Below are 17,893 nucleotides of genomic sequence, written 5' to 3'. Positions count from 1 at the left end.
TGTGGGTTTTCCAGAGTCGCCAGAGGAAGGAGGGGAGTCGTCAGGAGAGGAGGAATCAGATTGGGAAGCCCCTCCCGTCAGAAACCGGGGCGGGTGGGAAGCGGGGTTTGAGTCCTCGGACGATGACGACAGCTCCTTTCGAGGGTTCCCTGCATCGTCGGCTGAAGGTGGGGACAAGGTCACGTCACCGGGTCAGGCCGGGGGTGGAGGGGGTCCTGGGGGGGGAGGTGGATGTCAGGGAACTGACATCAGAGCGAAAAGCGGAGGCAGGGCTCCAGAGCGATGCCGGAGAGGGAACCAGTTGGGGGGAAGGAATTCAGTGTGACACCAATAGAGAGGAGATGGAGGAATCGGTGTCAGGGCTCCAAGACCCTTCAACCGAAACCAGCGGAGAGAGCGCTGGCACGCCCTTGCCATCCCCTTACTTGCGCAGACGCGTTCTGCGCAGGGAACATAGGCGGAGACTTGGGGTCAAGCAGCTTTTATGCTGGAAGAGATTCAAGAAACGCCCACTGGCAGATTCTGCAAGTGACTAACAGGTCACGGAGGGCGAGCTCTAACCCTGAACATGTTTGAGCAAACCACCTAATCGAAGTGGAGGCAGTTTACGCACGAGTAACCACACAATACCATTACAATATCCATTATGCTTAGTGATGTGGTGGTGCCCTATTTTGTGCTAAGTTTTAAATACTGCACAGAGACTGGTCAAAGGACTTTGCATTTATGGAAGATGAACACAGAAACAGCTATCAGGTGGGATGCTGAAAAAATTCTGTGTTTCGTGAAAGTAGTCTGAATACACATTTTCAGCCTGAAAACAAATGCAAATATAAATCAGACCACATCCACCACACTTCAGAATGTTGCTCTATCTCAGGCATAGGCAAACTCGGCCCTCCAGATGTTTGGGGACTGCAGCTCCCATCATCCCTAGCTAACAGGACCAGTGGTCAGGGATGATGATAATAATAATAATAATAATAATAATAATAATAATAGTAGTAGTAGTAGTAGTATAATATTATTTATACCCCGCCCATCTGGCTGAGTTTCCCCAGCCACTCTGGGCAGCTCCCAATCGAGTGTTAAAAACAATACAGCATTAAATATTAAAAACTTCCCTAAACAGGGCTGCCTTCAGATGTCTTTTAAAAATAGGACAGCTGCTTATTTCCTTGACATCTGATGGGAAGGTGTTCCACAGGGCGGGCGCCACTACCGAGAAGGCCCTCTGCCTGGTTCCCTGTAGCTTTGCTTCTCGCAGTGAGGGAACCGCCAGAAGGCCCTCGGCTCTGGACCTCAGTGTCCAGGCTGAACGATGGGGGTGGAGATGCTCCTTCAGGTATACAGGACCAAGACCGTTCAGGGCTTTAAAGGTCAGCACCAACACTTTGAATTGTGCTCAGAAACGTACTGGGAGCCAATGCAGATCTCTCAGGACCGGTGTTATGTTGTCCAGTCACCAGTCTAGCTGCTGCATTCTGGATTAATTGCAGTTTCTGGGTCACCTTCAAAGGTAACCCCACGTAGAGCGCATTGCAGTAGTCCAAGGAGGAGATAACTAGAGCATTCACCACTCTGGCAAGACAGTCCGTGGGCAGGTAAGGTTTCAGCCTGCATACCAGATGGAACTGGTAGGCAGCCGCCCTGGACACAGAATTAACCTGCGCCTCCATGGACAGCTGTAAGTCCAAAATGTCTCCCAGGCTGCACACTTCAGGGCCCTTCAGGGGCACAGTTACCCCATTCAGGACCAGGGAGTCCCCCACACCCGCCCGCCCCGTCCCCCAAAAACAGTACTTCTGTCTTGTCAGGATTCAACCTCAATCTAGATGACTAGATGACCCTCAGGGTCCTTTCGGACTCTTGTGATTCTATGACTTTTATGAAGTCCCCCATTCTGGATCAGCTGAACCCCTGACGGTTTTGCCCTGAAGTCTTCCATTGCACCTCTCTTAGCTTACCATTGAGCTGACCCACTCAACAAACTCCTTCGTCGCACGCTTTACATTCTCATCCAAGGGAGGAATATAGGCTATTTGGGCTGCCTTTTCTCTTTCACTCACTTCTTTTTTACTAAACCACGTATAAGGGTTCTTGCTTTTAGGCGCCCAGGGCCTAAAGAGGAATGAAAAAGACATCATGATCATTAAGTTTCTGTCACACGGAATCGATTACATTTCCCTCCCCACCCCTGCATTTAATTGAATGAGGAGGAATAACATAATGACAATTTTATTTCCATATGTTACATGATTTCACCACAGTGGATAGTGAGGGGAATAATGTAACTTTTTGGTGGGAGAACAACCGCAGTGGAATAGAAACAGTGCTGCATGTGTTGAATATTGAGCAAAATGGACAATTATGCCTTCTTATATCACAGAACAAATCCCTGCAAAACATTCCCAGAGTTTCATGTGCAGGATCTGGTGCTGTAAATGATCTGGCTTGAGTTCTGCTGCTACCATGGGCTGTGCCAGATTTACGTATAAGCTAAACAAGCTATAGCTTAGGGCCCCCAAAACAAATTAAAGGAAAAAAACCTGGATGTACATTTCCAAAATATAAGGTAAAAAACAAATAAAATAAAAATACAGCAACAGTGTTTTGTGTTGTGTTACTTTGATAAAATACATATTTTGTTATTTGCAAATGGCTTTACGATACGATACAATATCTTTATTGTCCTTGTCCCTTGCAGAACAATGAAATTTAAAACTACATAAAACTACATAAAAACTACATAAAACTACCACAAAACTACATAAAACTACATAAAAACTACATAAAACTACATAAAAACTACATAAAACTACATAAAAACTACATAAAACTACCACAAACCTACATAAAACTACATAAAAACTACATAAAACTACCACAAAACTACTAAAAACTACATAACAACTATATAAAACATTCAAAACCCCCTAAAAACTCTAAAACCCCATTTTAAAATACACTATACTACAGAGACCCCTTATGCTGCGTTTAGAACCAGAATTGCATTGGCGTAGAAACTGTTTTTCAGGCGGCTAGTCCTGGCCTTTATAACCCTATACCTTCTTCCAGAAGGCAGAAGCTGAAAGAGATCATTTCCAGGGTGCGTAATATCATGTGCTATCTCTGCCGCTTTCTTATGGCACCTGGCAGCATAGATTTGATCTAAGGTGGGAAGAGTGCACCCAATAATTCTCTCTGCTTATTAGATACTTATTAGGTCCATAAATTACCATAAAGCATATATTCAACACAAAAACAGCAGCAACAACAATTTGTTGTTGACAAAGAACAGCTGGACATATAAAGGGCCCCATTACCTTCAGTAACTTAGGGCCTCATCACACCTAAATCCAGCCCTGACCATGGGATGCCAGTTACCTTGTTCCCACATTAGTCATCAGAGTCATCCAGCTTATCTTATTTCCTTATGTGGAAATGCTGTATGGTAAAGAAAGATGTTGGCGAGAAGTCACCACAATCATAGATTGAGGGGAAAGGCAAGGAGAGCGAAATGAGAAGTGGCAGATTTTTTAGAGATTTATTGTGCCTTTGCAGTAGCTTTAGAGAAGGGAAACTCTTGCAACATTGCCTGCTTATAGATAGGATCAGTTTCTATGGGTTGTGTCAAGTTCCCAGAGGATGCTCTTAATGAGTGGTCAATAAAGGTCAAAATAAGTAAATAAATACGGGCCTCAAAATAAGCTCTGCTCTGTTTATCTCTCTGTTGCATCTCTCTCTGATTACAGGAAAATAACCATGCTGTGTGCTTTCCATGTGGCTATATGGGTTTGCAAGGCAGATTCAAAAACTGGGACAGGCACTTAGCATGGAATTCTCCAGCTTGACAATCCCAGCTACCACTGCCAGATCCCAGAATGGTTGAAGGTAGTTGGTGTCTAGGAGAATAACATTTTTGCTAACTACACCACAAGCATTCTTGATATGTAAAGGTAAAGGGACCATTAGGTCCAGTCGTGACCGACTCTTGGGTTGCGGCGCTCATCTTGCTTTATTGGCCGAGGGAGCCAGCGTACAGCTTCTGGGTCATGTGGCCAGCATGACTGAGCCGCTTCTGGCGAAACAGAGCAGCGCACAGAAACGCCATTTACCTTCCCGCCAGAGTGGTACCTATTTATCTACTTGCAATTTGACGTGCTTTTTATTAACCGACGTAATTTTTATTAACCGACCAATCAAATCAAATCAAATCACATCATGTAAATTCCGAATTACAAAGCCAAATTTTAAATTTTTGTTGAGGGGACCCATATTTCAAGTTCCGAAGGGGGATTCTGATCTTCTCGCTGCTGCGTTAATATCCACAAATCAATCCAAATAATGTTCATAATTCTATCCAGTCTTATCTTGCTGTTTCCACATCTCATCTTATTCGTATATTTTTTCTTCTTTTCTTTACGATCTCTTCTGATAATCCTCTTAAGCTGACAAACACCAATTATAATCCTGTGTGAATTTTCCGTTTGACGAGTCCTCATATCAGATGGTTTCCATATATCATCGCTTTCATAAATAACATCACTCTTTCCATCATTAACTCGTAGATCTGTCACTCTTAAGTCCCTCTGAGGAGTATCACCCACAATATAAAAACAGTTCTGTTCCTCCTCCCAGACTTAAGTCCTCCGACAGAACTTGCCAACATGGCGACGGTATTTTTTACTGCGTCATTCCAAAGCTCTTATAATTTTCACGGTCTTCTTGAAACATGCTTTGGTTAGTGAATTATCTCCACACAGTCTTAAATCCACAGCTTAAGTCATTAAAATGACATTTCTGACTTGTGAGGGGGGGATTCTTGTTTAATCACATAGAGGAAAGAAAGGAAAGTTTTTTTCCCCTCCCCCATCAGTCCCTTTGCCATACCGAGTCTTGGCGTATCTTCTCATGATTTATTCTTGTTCCTCCGACTCGTCTTGTTTTATCAGAGATCTCTTCTGTTAGCAGTCTTTACTCCCCCTCCTTCCTTGAAATATGTGCATTCGCTTCATCCTAATTGTTTCTTTTGAAGTTCTTGCAGCTAGCGGCGCGAATCAGAGACGGAGTCCAGGAGTGCCGAAACCCCACAGGAGGGCATTGTGCCTAGTGCCCCCATCCCCACAAATTCGGAGGTGGTATAGGGCACAGCAGGCAAGGGCAGTCCTCCCCTACAATCCTGGGGGGGGGAGGGAGGCTATTTTACTCCCATCACAGCCTCCTAATTACCTCGTGTGGGTCGGAGAGATGTTATTGTCAGCCATCTTCCGATGTACCCCTAGTGGCCCCTCCTGACGTGCTTTCAAACTGCTAGGTTGGCAGGAGCTGGGACCGAGCAACGGGAGCTCAGCCCATCGCGGGGATTCGAACCGCCGACCTTCTGATCAGCAAGTCCTAGGCTCTGTGGTTTAACCCACAGCGCCACCCTTGTCCCTATTCTTGATATGTAGCTTCCAGGAATTCGGCAGTTTGTTTTGCAGCCTGGGCTAAGTAGGGTGGGTTGGAGCAAGCGATAGTACTGCTGCCATATCCCTCAGCTACAAGACTGCCCCGTTAAGCCATATCTCCTTCCTCCGCTCCTTATGAGAAGAAAGAGAGATTGCATCATCGTCGTCATTATTTAAAGTGAGACATAGAAGCATCATACAAAATCGAATGTTTTGAGGCACACTTGCAGAAAACCCAACAGACATCAAGCTGTTTCTAATGGTTAACCTCTAAGCGAATGCACTTCTGTATTTCATCACACCCAGAGGCGTACCTAGGCTCACTTGTGTGCTTGGCAGTGTGTGGTGTTTTCCTCCTAGGTGGGTCATAAGGAAAGGGTTAAATGAGTGTGACGTGATTGGCCAGTGGAAACTGATAGTAGTTAGAGTGGGAGTTGGAGTGGTGTGGTGTGGAGTTCAGTTGAGAGTTGGGAGTTGAAGAAGGAAGAGGGAGGAATAGTCTGTGAGTCGGTCATGTTGTGTTGTGAGAGAGAGAGAGGAATTGTTAGGTGGAGTCAGATAGTTAGCTGGGTTAATCAGTTTGAAGTTGTTAGGAACGAATAGGACAGTTAAGGAACTAAGATTAAGAAACTGACAAGAAAATTAACTGAAACCATAAGCTTGTTCATGCCTATAAAATAAACTTATTTGTTAATGTTAACAACTGACTGGGCTCCGTGTGTACCTGTGAGAAACGGGTTGGTGGCAGCGAAGAAAGCAAATACAGTAGTGGCACAGAGTCAATAGACCGTCAAACATCTGGGGACCCTGTGTGATCGCCACACAGGGCATCCAAAGACCATGGACCAGAAACACAAAGTTTGTTTTTTGCCACCTTTCAGACTCTGCCAGTGATTTCAACCATGGCCATCAGGGTTGGGTCCGCTCTGCTCTGTTCAGCCTCTCCTCCTCCTCCTCCTCCTCCTCCTTTATTAGTCCATCTGTCTGAGTGTGCAGACAGGCAGACAGGCTCTTGGCCACTTTGAACCAGAGTGGAAAGCTGTGATTTCCATGCCCACTGGGCGTAGCCAGGGGGGCAGCTTCCTCCCCATCAATTAAATCATAAAAAATAAAGCCTTCCCCCTCCTAAAATAAATCCTGGCTATGCCCATGGCTGTGCCCTTGATGAGGGCCACCCTAGCCAACCCCTAGGTATGGCCCTGGTCACACCACAGTCCATTTCAAAGGAGCAGAAGCTCCAAAGTCACCCCAGAGTTTACAGGAGATCAGCTTAGGGGGGTATTCTTTCGCATTAAACATTTCACCTCCTGCAACACTGTACTCACGGGGTTACTTGACTGAAGCCTGACTCTGACTTTTTGTCGTACTGCTGCAGCCGATACTGAACTGTAGGGGGAACCACTTCTGTTTTGCTATAGTCAGGTGAGCCTCTGGCCAGATGCATTTCAGGGTCTAGGAGCTTCACCACGTCCTGAAACATCTGTAGGTAAAGCAAAGGGAAGGTGAGGCCTCGGAAAAGTGGCTGCAGAAACCCAGACTTGGCCTTGCAATTACGTACAGTGGTGCCTCGCAAGACGAAATTAATTTGTTCCGCGAGTTTTTTCGTCTTGCGATTTTTTCGTCTTGCGAAGCACGGACTTTGGAAAAGCTTCAAAAATCACCAAAGTCTTCAAAAACCTCAAAAAAGGCTACCACACCGCGTGCTATGAGTTGCTCCTCGAAGTGAATGCACGGTTTTAAGAAAAAGGAAACAAACTTGCAAGACAAAGGAAACAAACTTGCAAGACGTTTTCGTCTTGCGAAGCAAGCCCATAGGGAAATCCGTCTTGCGAAGCAGCTCAAAAAACGAAAAACTCTTTCGTTTTGCGAGTTTTTCGTCTTTCGAGGCATTCGTCTTGCGAGGTACCACTGTATACATGTCATGTATATATTTAATCTCACAGCTTCAGGGATATGATTTTGAACAGTTGGGGTTGAGTCTTTTTTTTTCTTTTCAATTCTCCATTCTCATTCAAGTGCACGGTTTCTCCTGCACTGTTGTTGTTTTATAATATTTTTATTAGTTTTAATTAAAACAAACATCATATAAAAATATACATTGAAAATAAAAATTTAAAATAATAAAACTGTAACTTTTTTCATACTGTTTATACAATTAATGTAATATCCAAATGTGGGATTTCTCAAATCCCTTGATTTCCCTCCACCCTCTCCATGGTTCCATTATTTCGTTATTAGTTCAGGCATGTCCAAATTGTATTCTCCATCTATTTGTATCTAATTCTATCATTTGGGGCTGAGTCTTGGTCCTTGCTAGGGATGCACAAATCTGTCAGTTTTGATTTCTCTCAGTTTCTCATTTTTCAGAGCTTGAGTTCACTTAGCCACATACTAGGATGTAATGTTCCCTAATAAAAATATTTGTATGTTCATATGCCTTCTTATGCACACAATATACTGCTATATACATGTTACTCAGCTGGAGAACTGCACTGCAAAATCTGAACAGTTTTCTGAAGAAGGCTGTGTTTCATTTAGCAAATTGTTTCAGAATGTGCCAATTAGATAGGCTCATTTTTAAACGCAAACTAAATCAGTTCCCACCCTGCCTCTGCCATCCCTAAAGCCTTGTATTACAGCCCTCTCCCAACCATTAATTTGTTTGCTTAAAAGATTTCTAACTTGCTCTTCAGTGGTGTTTCTAAGGTAAAATACAAAATACAAAAATAAATACAAAAAGAAGATACGTTTAAAAAGTAAATTAAAATACACTAAAGAACTTTGGAGAATAAAAATATATTAGCCTGGCCCTCGATAGGTAACAGTGTTGGTGCCCGGCAGGCCTCTTGGAGGAAGGAATTCCACAAAAAGGGTGCAACGGCCAAGAATACTCTGTCTCTGATTGCCACTACTCTGATGGCAGGATTAACTGGAGGAAAGCCTCTGAAATTACCTGAATATATGGGTACATTGGTATAGAAACAGACATTCCTTCAAGTACCTGAGTACATTATTTCCTTCAGTAGATACATATACTGTAAAGGCAAACCAACTTTTAATATATCTACCCATTTTAAAAATACCATGAGTTTCTGTGTAAGCTTTTCCATGTAGGCCACACAGTCTTTTTGATACCAGTACAGTGGTACCTCAGGTTAAGTACTTAATTTGTTCCAGAGGTCCGTTCTTAACCTGAAACTGTTCTTAACCTGAAGCACCACTTTAGCTAATGGGGCCTCCTGCTGCCACAGCGCTGCCGGAGCATGATTTCTGTTCTCATCCTGAAGCAAAGTTCTTAACCTGAAGCACTATTTCTGGGTTAGCAGAGTCTGTAACCTGAAGCGTCTGTAACCCGAGGTACCACTGTAAGTGATTGAAGCAAATGTTTGGTGCGGTTTAATGCGAAGAGTTAAAGTATTTGCCCCTCCCTCTAGGACGCAGGTGGCGCTGTAGGGTAAAGCCTCAGCGCCTAGGGCTTGCCGATCGAAAGGTCGGCGGTTCGAATCCCTGCGGCGGGGTGCGCTCCCGCTGCTCGGTCCCAGCGCCTGCCAACCTAGCAGTTCGAAAGCACCTCCGGGTGCAAGTAGATAAATAGGGACCGCTTACCAGCGGGAAGGTAAACGGCGTTTCCGTGTGCGGCTCTGGCTCGCCAGAGCAGCGATGTCACGCTGGCCACGTGACCCGGAAGTGTCTCCGGACAGCGCTGGCCCCTGGCCTCTTAAGTGAGATGGGCGCACAACCCCAGAGTCTGTCAAGACTGGCCCGTACGGGCAGGGGTACCTTTACCTTTACCTTTACTATTTCCTTGGCTATTCTTTGGTCAAAAAGTGAGAATGTGAAATGTGGAATTAAGGGTGAAGGAACCTGAAACTCCCCCTTGTGATTGAATGTACATTGGTGGAAACTTGTCGATGATGATGATTTTTATTATTTACCTCTGGGGGCAAACTGTCTTCCAGATGAGGATAAAGGGCAAGTGGATGTTGGGTCAGGCATTGCTCAGTCTGTGCAATGTACTCCTTTTTGGCCCTCTGAGAAGCACTGAGCTTGGAGAACACAATGTCGCTTCTGGTCTTCAGTCCCGTGTCTGTATATGGCACAAGCTGTGAAGGGCCTGGTTTTTTGTACTCTAGAATTACTGGTACAGGCCCCTTTTTGCCTCGGATGATGATGTTATCAGAAGGGGGAGGGTAGCCATTTCTGAAGTCATCCAGGCCACTTTTCAAAAATCTCCATCGCTGGCCGTTGAGGGCATCAGAAAACTTCTCTTTGTTAGCAACGCGCTCTTGAAAGCACTTGGTAGCCAATCTCTCCTTATACCTGAAAGCAAAGCATTATGGTCAACACCTGAAGCAAATCAGTCCCAGCCTGGATACCCCAGACTGTGCTAGAAATCAACTGGAGACTCTCAAGTGGCGTAGTGGGTCATTGGGTCTGGCTGATAACCAGAAGGTTGGTGGTTCGAGCCCATCCAGGGATGGCTGTGGACAGCATTGCATTGCATTGGGTTCCAACTGTACAATTCTAGGATTCTTTGATTCTATGGGTGTCTCCACAGTATTCACCTGAGCCATTCCACCACAGTTATTTTGTGTTCTGCTCAGAAATAGCATTTAATTGGACTAGATGACTGCGAAGACAGGAGTGCATCCAGATGGTTGCTTATTTCTGGGGGGAATTCAGTCATATACTGGCAAACTAATGAATCACCCCACTCAGAACATTTCAGAGAAATATCCAGTTTTTACCTAGTCATTAGCTGCCATTAAGGAAGTATCTTCCTTATTACTGGATAAGCCAGTAATCTTGTAACAAAAGGCATCAACCCTTTTCTGAACAAATATTAGGTCTACCTATCCTGGTCTTTTTTTTTTTTAAGGCTAAACATTTCCTGCTAAAAAAAAGAAAAAGAAACAGGTTAACAAATACATGGTTGGTTAAGTCGAAGTACAAGTTGTTTTCCCTTTACTGAATTCAATCCCGTTAAAGAGAAACAGTTAAAAGTTAACCCCTTTTGCAATTTCTGTTCAGACCACCAATGCTAACAATACAGAAATACAAGATTCAGGAGCATCACAATTCTTCAGGCTCCGAACCTCGTTTGCTGCTGACGAAGCATAAAAATCTCAGAACTTACATGGTTCCTCTAGTACCCATAAGATTATGAGTTTCATTGACATGGTTAAACCAAGGATATGAGAGTCCCACTTTGTGACATCAGAGCTGCATTGTGGAAAGAGGTATTTACATAAGATAGCTCAATTGTTTTCACTCCTTCGGGACAGGAAGTATTCAAAAACATGTTTCTTGCTGTCCTAAAACACTCACAAAATAATCGCTGTCAGTTACACTCCTTTGTGAAGTCACATTTCTGGTGAGTAAATAGTCAGGGAGGAAATAGGCTTTATGCAGTGTTTTCTTTTTAAAAAAATGTTTAGGGGTACTCTCATTTTGGCTGCTCCCCCTCCACCTTGCCCCCTTCCTTCCCCCAACCCCCGGACAAGGGACTCAAGGCGGCGGCAGTGGCGCTGAGAGGCCGGGAAGGCCCCTGGCGATGGCAATGGCAGAGTTGGCTTGAGTGAGGAGAGACAAGTGTTCATCAGCTGGCTCTAGCCTGGCAAGAGGAGGAGTGCCGTCGCCTCCATCGCAGCCGCCCCAGACTCCCCTCCCCGGGCACCAGCAGGGAGAATGACAGAGCTCCAGTCTGCGCTGCTACTGCGGAGACAGCTGGCATGTCTGTCCATCAGTCAGGGCAACACAAAATCTTTAGGGGTACGTGTCCTCTGTGTCCCCCCAGAAAAAGCACTGGCTGTATGCCAAATCCTTCTGTTTTATTTTATTCTATTGATTCTATTGATGTTGTATTATTTTATTGTTGTTAGCCGCCCTGAGCCTGGCTTCGGCTGGGGAGGGTGGGATATAAATAAAATTATTATTATTATTATTATTATTATTATTATTATTATTATTATTCTAACCCCTCGATCCAGCAGATATAAAGCAGGCTAGCTTCCTGTGTTGAGATGACCGTCTGAGTGATGGGCAATTAAGAGAAAGGAAAGGGGGCTCTGTGTGAGATGGCAAATGTATGGGGCGCCCTTCCAACTCAGAGAGAGAGGGATAGTGTCTGAGTCGAAAGAGGCTGTAGTGTGACCTAGAAGTAAAGCAGCAAACTGGAAAGAGAGTCAGAGTAACTTTGAGAGCAATGCTTGATTCCTGTTTGAATCCAAGGCTGTGGCTTTGGGAGAAACAAGGCCTTTTTGGGGTGTTGATGATGTGAACCCCTCCCTCGGGGGCTCAGGTTGTATATATGTGTGAATAAACCATTTATCATAAAGACACCACAGTCTCCGCTGTGCCTCATTCCCAAAAGGAAACACAGACCCTTGGTAAGCATCTGGGACCCCTGGGATCTCACAACGCTTGGACAGTGGAATGGTATACAACAGCATTTAAAATACAGTATTTTAGGCCTTTTAGTGACGAACCTCTGTAAGGCAACTTCCATTATAGAAATGTTAAATCACAAACCAGTCACAATCAAATATTATGCATAATCAAACGCAATCAAATGTTGAGTCTCTCTGTGTATTACACAAACACACACACACACACACAGAGAGAGAGAGAGAGAGAGAGAGAGAGAGAGAGAGAGAGGTATAGCTAGGCCTGCAGTCATAACATTTTGCACCAGACCAACCAACAGCTTAAAGATGATACACTGTTCCTAGCACCACGTAACTCTTCCGGAATATTGCACAGTACAAAATAACAAGATGTAACCCTCTACTCATGTCCATTTGGCTTAAGCCCAACATTTATCTATAGCTAGAGGGTGTGTGCATGTGTGCAAGGTAGGGTTGCCATACGTCTGGGAAAACCCGGACATGTCCTCTTTTTTTGGGGGGGGTTTGCTGGCAACATGCCCATCTGGGCAGATTTTTACATTTTGAAGGAAATGTCTGGTTTTTCAGGGCTTGGGCTCAGGCGGGGGCTGCTGAGGCTGCTGCCAACCCGAGCCGGTGAAAGAGATGCACAGGCACGGCGGCTGTAGATTTGCTGTCTGGAAATGCTTTTACTGTATGCTTTTATGTTTTTCTTGCTGTAAACCACCTTGATTTGTTCTTACGATATAGCAGTATACAAATAAAATTAATAAATAGAAAAGAGACTTCCCAACTAGTGGAACGGATGTCTGACCACCATCGGGAAGTAAGCATCTCTTAAATCAGCGGTTCTCAACCTGTAGGTCCCCAGATGTTGGTCTACAACTCCCATCATCCCTAGCTAGCAAGACCAGAGCTCAGGGATGATGGGAGTTGTAGTCCAACAACATCTGGGGACCTACAGGTTGAGAACCGCTGTCTTAAATTGTTCTGAAATAACTGTCACGCCAGCTGCTCATCATCACAATATAAGCATTTGGATCCCTGCAGATACACATCTTGTTCAGTTCCACGGAGTACTCGCTCCTTGGCTCACCCTGGGGGGTAGTTCATGGTGATGGATGCAAGGGCACTTGCAACTGTGAATGAGATGAGGGCTCAGCTGTGAGCCTCTGCTTCTCCTTCGGCCAGGCGAGGCAGAACAAAGCAGCGCTGTGAGCCTCTAACTTCCAGCAACCAGTTCAAAGCCAACCATTCATTCGTTCTCACGCTAGAAAGACTCTGGTTGCCGGGAGACAGTGGTGGCCAAGCTGTGGCAACAGTTGGCGGACTAACTGCCACAAAGGCTCTGGCTTACATTCTCTGAACTAGTGTTGAAGCTAATTCCCCTCTTCCCCATATTCGCTCCTGAAAAAATTGGTGCTAAACGTTCCCTAGATATTGTGGCAAGTAAGTGGGGTACATAGTAGAGATGTGTAAAATTAAGTACGGTATGAAGGAAGGAGATAGAGAGAAGGTATTCCCCCCTCAAAGTACTAGAACTTAGAGATGTTCCGCTAAGCTGAATGTTGAACGGTTCACGCCAGGCAAAAGAAAGCACTTATTCGCACAGCACACAGCTAAGCTATGGACTGGCTGGATGTTGAGGAAGGGTGGGAGACACCAGCTAGGGAACCCCCAGGGGAAGAAGGCTCTGAGCCAGGGGACTGGTGGTGGGATGATGATGAGTGTCAGAGGGAAAAGAAAGGGAAGACAGGGAGGAGGAGGTGTCGGAAGCTGAAGAGACAACAGGGTTTAGTGAGCAGGAAGAGTCTGTGCAGAGAGCAGTCCAGAATCAGAGGCAGAAGTGGAGGGGGACCAGGAGACAGAGATGAGGCAGGCTTCTGAAGAAATCAGGGAGTCTGCCTCTCCTGCTGTGACCAGCTCCTCCCCTCCCTACTCATCTCTCGAAAACACAGAGAAATGAAGAGGGCTGAGCAAAGAGAGACAAGACAAAGGAGCCTCAGGCAGCTGGGGAGGAGCTTTGCTGAGGCAAGACCTGAGCCGCTGTGCTCATCTCCTGTGCAGATCCCGTTTTGCTCATAAAGGGTTAACTCCAGCTTCCTTGGTGTGATTTACTGCTGGCTTGCTCCTGTCAGTTATGCACATTTTTGACATTTCACTTACTTTGCATAATGCGGTCTGCAATTTGTAATGTGTTATACAGGACAAGGAGTTGTGCAGGACAAAACTGGAAATCTTGTTCCACTATCCCTGTGGTGTCTGAGAGTTTAGCAGGCATTACCCACATATTATCAAGCATATTTTGCACCTTGATGTATATTCTTAGAAAGATGGATACTATACCCAATACCACATTCTGGATTGTAGTTTTCTTGTGTTGCTATAGAATGGTAACCTACACAGAGGCCTGATTATGCATGTATGCTCTTCAACTGATGCTGAAATAATTCCATATCTCATCTGCTAACAGGTTCTTCTACTCTGTATTATTGTACGCTGCTCAGGCTGATATACTTGAGCTGCCAGTTTCGCAACTAGAAGTTGCTTGTAGGTGTTAACAGTGAAATAATGCAAATGACAGGTGAAAAGGGAGGGGTTTTTATAGAAAGTATCATTAAGGAGTTTCCCCTGCACATCTGGTTTGCTGACCCTTGAATCTAACGCATTAAGACTGCGTTATTGCATACATTATTACATACAGAATTAAGTCACACAAAACTCAGCTGGAACGTCTGAATAAAGATGACTAAGATTTCTCTGTGGTCTTATTTGCCCCCTTTGGACTAGCATAAGACGGGGACACGGGTGGCGCTGTGGGTTAAACCGCAGAGCCTAGGACTTGCCGATCAGAAGGTTGGCGGTTCGAATCCCCGTGACGGGGTGAGCTCCCGTTGCTCGGTCCCTGCTCCTGCCAACCTAGCAGTTTGAAAGCACCTCAAAGTGCAAGTAGATAATAGGTACCGTGAGGTGGGAAGGTAAATGGTGTTTCTGTGTGCTGCTGTGGCTTGGTCATGCTGGCCACATGACCCGGAAGCTGTCTGCGGACAAACACCAGCTCACTCGACCTGTAGAGCGAGATGAGTGCCGCAACCCCAGAGTCGACCACAACTGGACCTTATGGTCAGGGGTACCTTTACCTTTATTGCTACGTACTGAGTTGAATAGGATTCAGCATGCAGCAGTCTGATTGGTCCTAGAACAATAGGACCCAGAATGCAGCAGTCTGATTGGTCCACAGGAGCCACCCAATCCAGCTCCAGGTGGAAGTGAATCCGCAACCTGATTGGCCTACAAGAGAATCCTGGAATTAGCTAATCATGTGGGGCCCATTGTGTAAATAATCTATATAAAGCAGACACCTGGGGGAACTTCCATTTCTCCTCACCACTATGAGATGAAATCCACTCTTGACTCCAAGTATATTTCATTTACCCTTAAGACAGCGAGGCCAGTTAGTGGCTATGAAAACAGCCTCTGAGCCAGGCCTTTGTCTTCTCAATAATGTTCCCCTTTGTGAAAATGGTTCCACTACCAGCCACAAATAATTGCTGCTCTCAACTGTGTTATAAGAACTGCAACTTTAAGCATGTATGCTTGAGTTTGCTTTTTCCTCCTCCCTCCCGTTCCTTTTTCCATGTGTCATGTCTTTTTAGACTGTAAGACTGAGTGCAGGGGCTGTCTAAATACCGATTTCTGTATGCCACTTTTTGTCCAAACCATGGGGTATAAATGCTGTAAGTAGACAAATAAGTAGTTGGCAGCAATAATATTAAAAAGGACAGGACACACGTGGCAGATGGTGAGGCTGAGGCAACAAAGAGAGAGGCTTGTCTAAAACTACCTAATAAAAGTGGCTGAGATATTATTTGGATTAGGTACTTCATAGCTCCTAGTCTTAAGCATGATATTATAAATTAAGAATATAGGCATCCCCTGTATTCCAGGCCCGCACGCGTAGGTGAAATTGCATAAAGTGGGGAGCACTCTCTAAACACCCTTTAAAGGCCCTCTGTGCCACTCTCCAATTCATACCACAAATGCTGTCTCCAAAAATATCCACTACTAGAATTGAAGCTGTGGGGCCAGGAGGAGGCTGGAGGATGTACAGGGAAGCAGCTGCTGAGCTACCCACACACCAGCTGTTAAGCGGGGAGGCTGAGCAGCGTAAACAAAGTCCCGCTGTGCCTCTGGTCTCTTTGGGGCTTCCTTGCAAATCCTATTCGAGCTCCAGGGCAGATCTCCTTGCAAACAACGAGGACTCTCCAGCTCTCTCTTGCTCTCTCACCATTTCCAGCTTTGAATCAAATTATTTTATTATTTCCCGGTGCTGTGCAAATATGTGGTTGTGCACGTAAGTGTTGCCTGTATAAGAGCTATGCTGGATCCTACCAAAGGCCTACCTAGTTCAGCATTCTGTTCTCATAGTGACCGACGAGATGCCTATGGGAAACCTACAAGCTTTACATCAGTGTTTGCTTTTCTTGTTTAGAGGCTGAGGCACTCCTGTGATATTTGTGTCTCTTCACAAATATGCTGAACTCATTATCTATTCTATCTGTGCCTCATCAAAACAGCAATTTTAACAATGAAGAGACTTGCACACACCCTTTCCACACTGCAGTTAGAGCATGGGTATGGCATGTGGATACATGTTTGTGAATAAAACCTCTTACGTGGCGCCTTCAGATGTAGGTTTGTGGCTGCCAGCAATCTCACCCACATATTAAAGAGCGACTCTCCCAGGCTGCAACACGAAATAAGTCAGCAAGCCTGGAACGGTTCACTTGCCAGCAAGGTGCATCAAACTTAGTGGAACATACATCCAATGAAAAATGCACACTAGTGTCTGGGTCTACTTATTTCATGCAGCGGTTGCAAGGGTGAGTTAGGCGTGGGAAGCAACACGCTAAAAAATGGCAATGTAAAGGCCTTTTATTTCAAAAGAAAAAAATCAAGACATAAGTCGTTTTGGTTCTGCTAATCTGAGAATATTTATTAGGGGAGCTTACCTCATGAGAAGAGAAGACTCCCTGGAGAAGACCCTGATGTTGGGAAAGATGGAGGGCACAAGGAGAAGGGGGCGACAGAGGACGAGATGGTTGGATAGTGTTTTCGAGGTTACCAGCATGAGTCTGACCAAGCTGCGGGGGGCAGTGGAGGACAGGAGTGCCTGGCGTTCTCTGGTCCATGGGGTCATGAAGAGTCGGACACGACTAAACGACTAAACAAAAAATCCTAGTGCTGAACAATTATGTTGAGCAAAATTACTACCCAGACAGGATTTATGGCGACGACTGAGAACAGGTGCAGCATGCACATATAAAATTATCCCATGCTGCCTTCATCCTTCTTGAGTGCCCTATTGAAAGGGAATGTCAGCTCCATTGGTGAGGTGGGCTTTTCCTAGCATTGGGACATCTGGACTCCCTCAGGACTCTCCTTCCCTGGAGTTTTTTGACGTTGGATAGTCATCTGTTGAGACGCGGGTGATGCTGTGGTCTAAACCACTGAGCCTCTTGGGCTTACCGATTGGAAGGTTGGCGGTTCGAATCCCCACGACGGGGGGAGCTCCTGTTGCTCGGTCCCTGCTCCTGCCAACCTAGCAGTTTGAAAGCACGTCAAAGTGCAAGTAGATAAATAGGTACTGCTCCAGCGGGAAGGTAAACGGTGTTTCCGTGTGCTGCTCTGGTTCACCAGAAGTGGCTTAGTCATGCTGGCCACATGACCCGGAAAAACTGTCTGCGGACAAATGTCAGCTCTCTCGGCCAGGAAAGCGAGATGAGCGCTGTAACCTCAGAGTCATTCGTGACTGGACTTAACTGTCGGGGGTCCTTTACCTTTTTAGTCATCTGTCATGGGTGATTTAGTTGAGATTCCTGGGGTCGGACTAGATGACCCTCAGGATCCCTCCAAACTAAATGTTTCTATGATTCGGCATGCTTGCACCGATGAGTTTCCAGCCCTGCCTGAATATTCGGGATCCCCTGAGGCAGCAACAACAGAGACAGTACTTAAGACTTCAAATAAGAATACGCCATATTGAATTTTATTCTT

The 17,893-nt window shown here is 45.3% G+C and overlaps 1 protein-coding gene and 1 long non-coding RNA gene across 6 annotated transcripts in view; one reads left to right on the top strand and one right to left on the bottom strand.

Moving 5' to 3' along the window:
- The window catches only part of LOC307224265 (protein FAM47E-like), a 32,010-nt gene extending 18,783 nt beyond the window's left edge, over window positions 1-13,227 (bottom strand). For 2 of the 5 annotated variants that reach the window (XM_079990988.1, XM_079990984.1), the window contains exons 1-4: window positions 10,588-10,725; window positions 9,386-9,770; window positions 6,776-6,930; window positions 1,968-2,121 (exon numbers count right to left, since the gene is read on the bottom strand). In XM_079990988.1, coding sequence (XP_079847114.1) covers window positions 1,968-2,121; window positions 6,776-6,930; window positions 9,386-9,770; window positions 10,588-10,607 — 714 coding nt within the window. In that variant the 5' untranslated portion in view covers window positions 10,608-10,725. Of the gene's footprint in view, window positions 1-1,967; window positions 2,122-6,775; window positions 6,931-9,385; window positions 9,771-10,587; window positions 10,788-12,932 lie in introns of those variants that run through there. The other 3 variants (XM_079990985.1, XM_079990986.1, XM_079990987.1) reach the window with 3 other exon arrangements.
- LOC307224451 overlaps window positions 1-17,893 on the top strand; it is a 48,269-nt gene that overhangs the window by 25,546 nt on the left and 4,830 nt on the right. The window lies entirely within an intron of this gene.

This window comes from Podarcis cretensis (assembly GCF_951804945.1).
Source record: "Podarcis cretensis genome assembly, chromosome: 9".
Lineage (NCBI taxonomy): Eukaryota > Metazoa > Chordata > Lepidosauria > Squamata > Lacertidae > Podarcis > Podarcis cretensis.
This window is presented reverse-complemented; position numbering and strand designations above follow the sequence as displayed.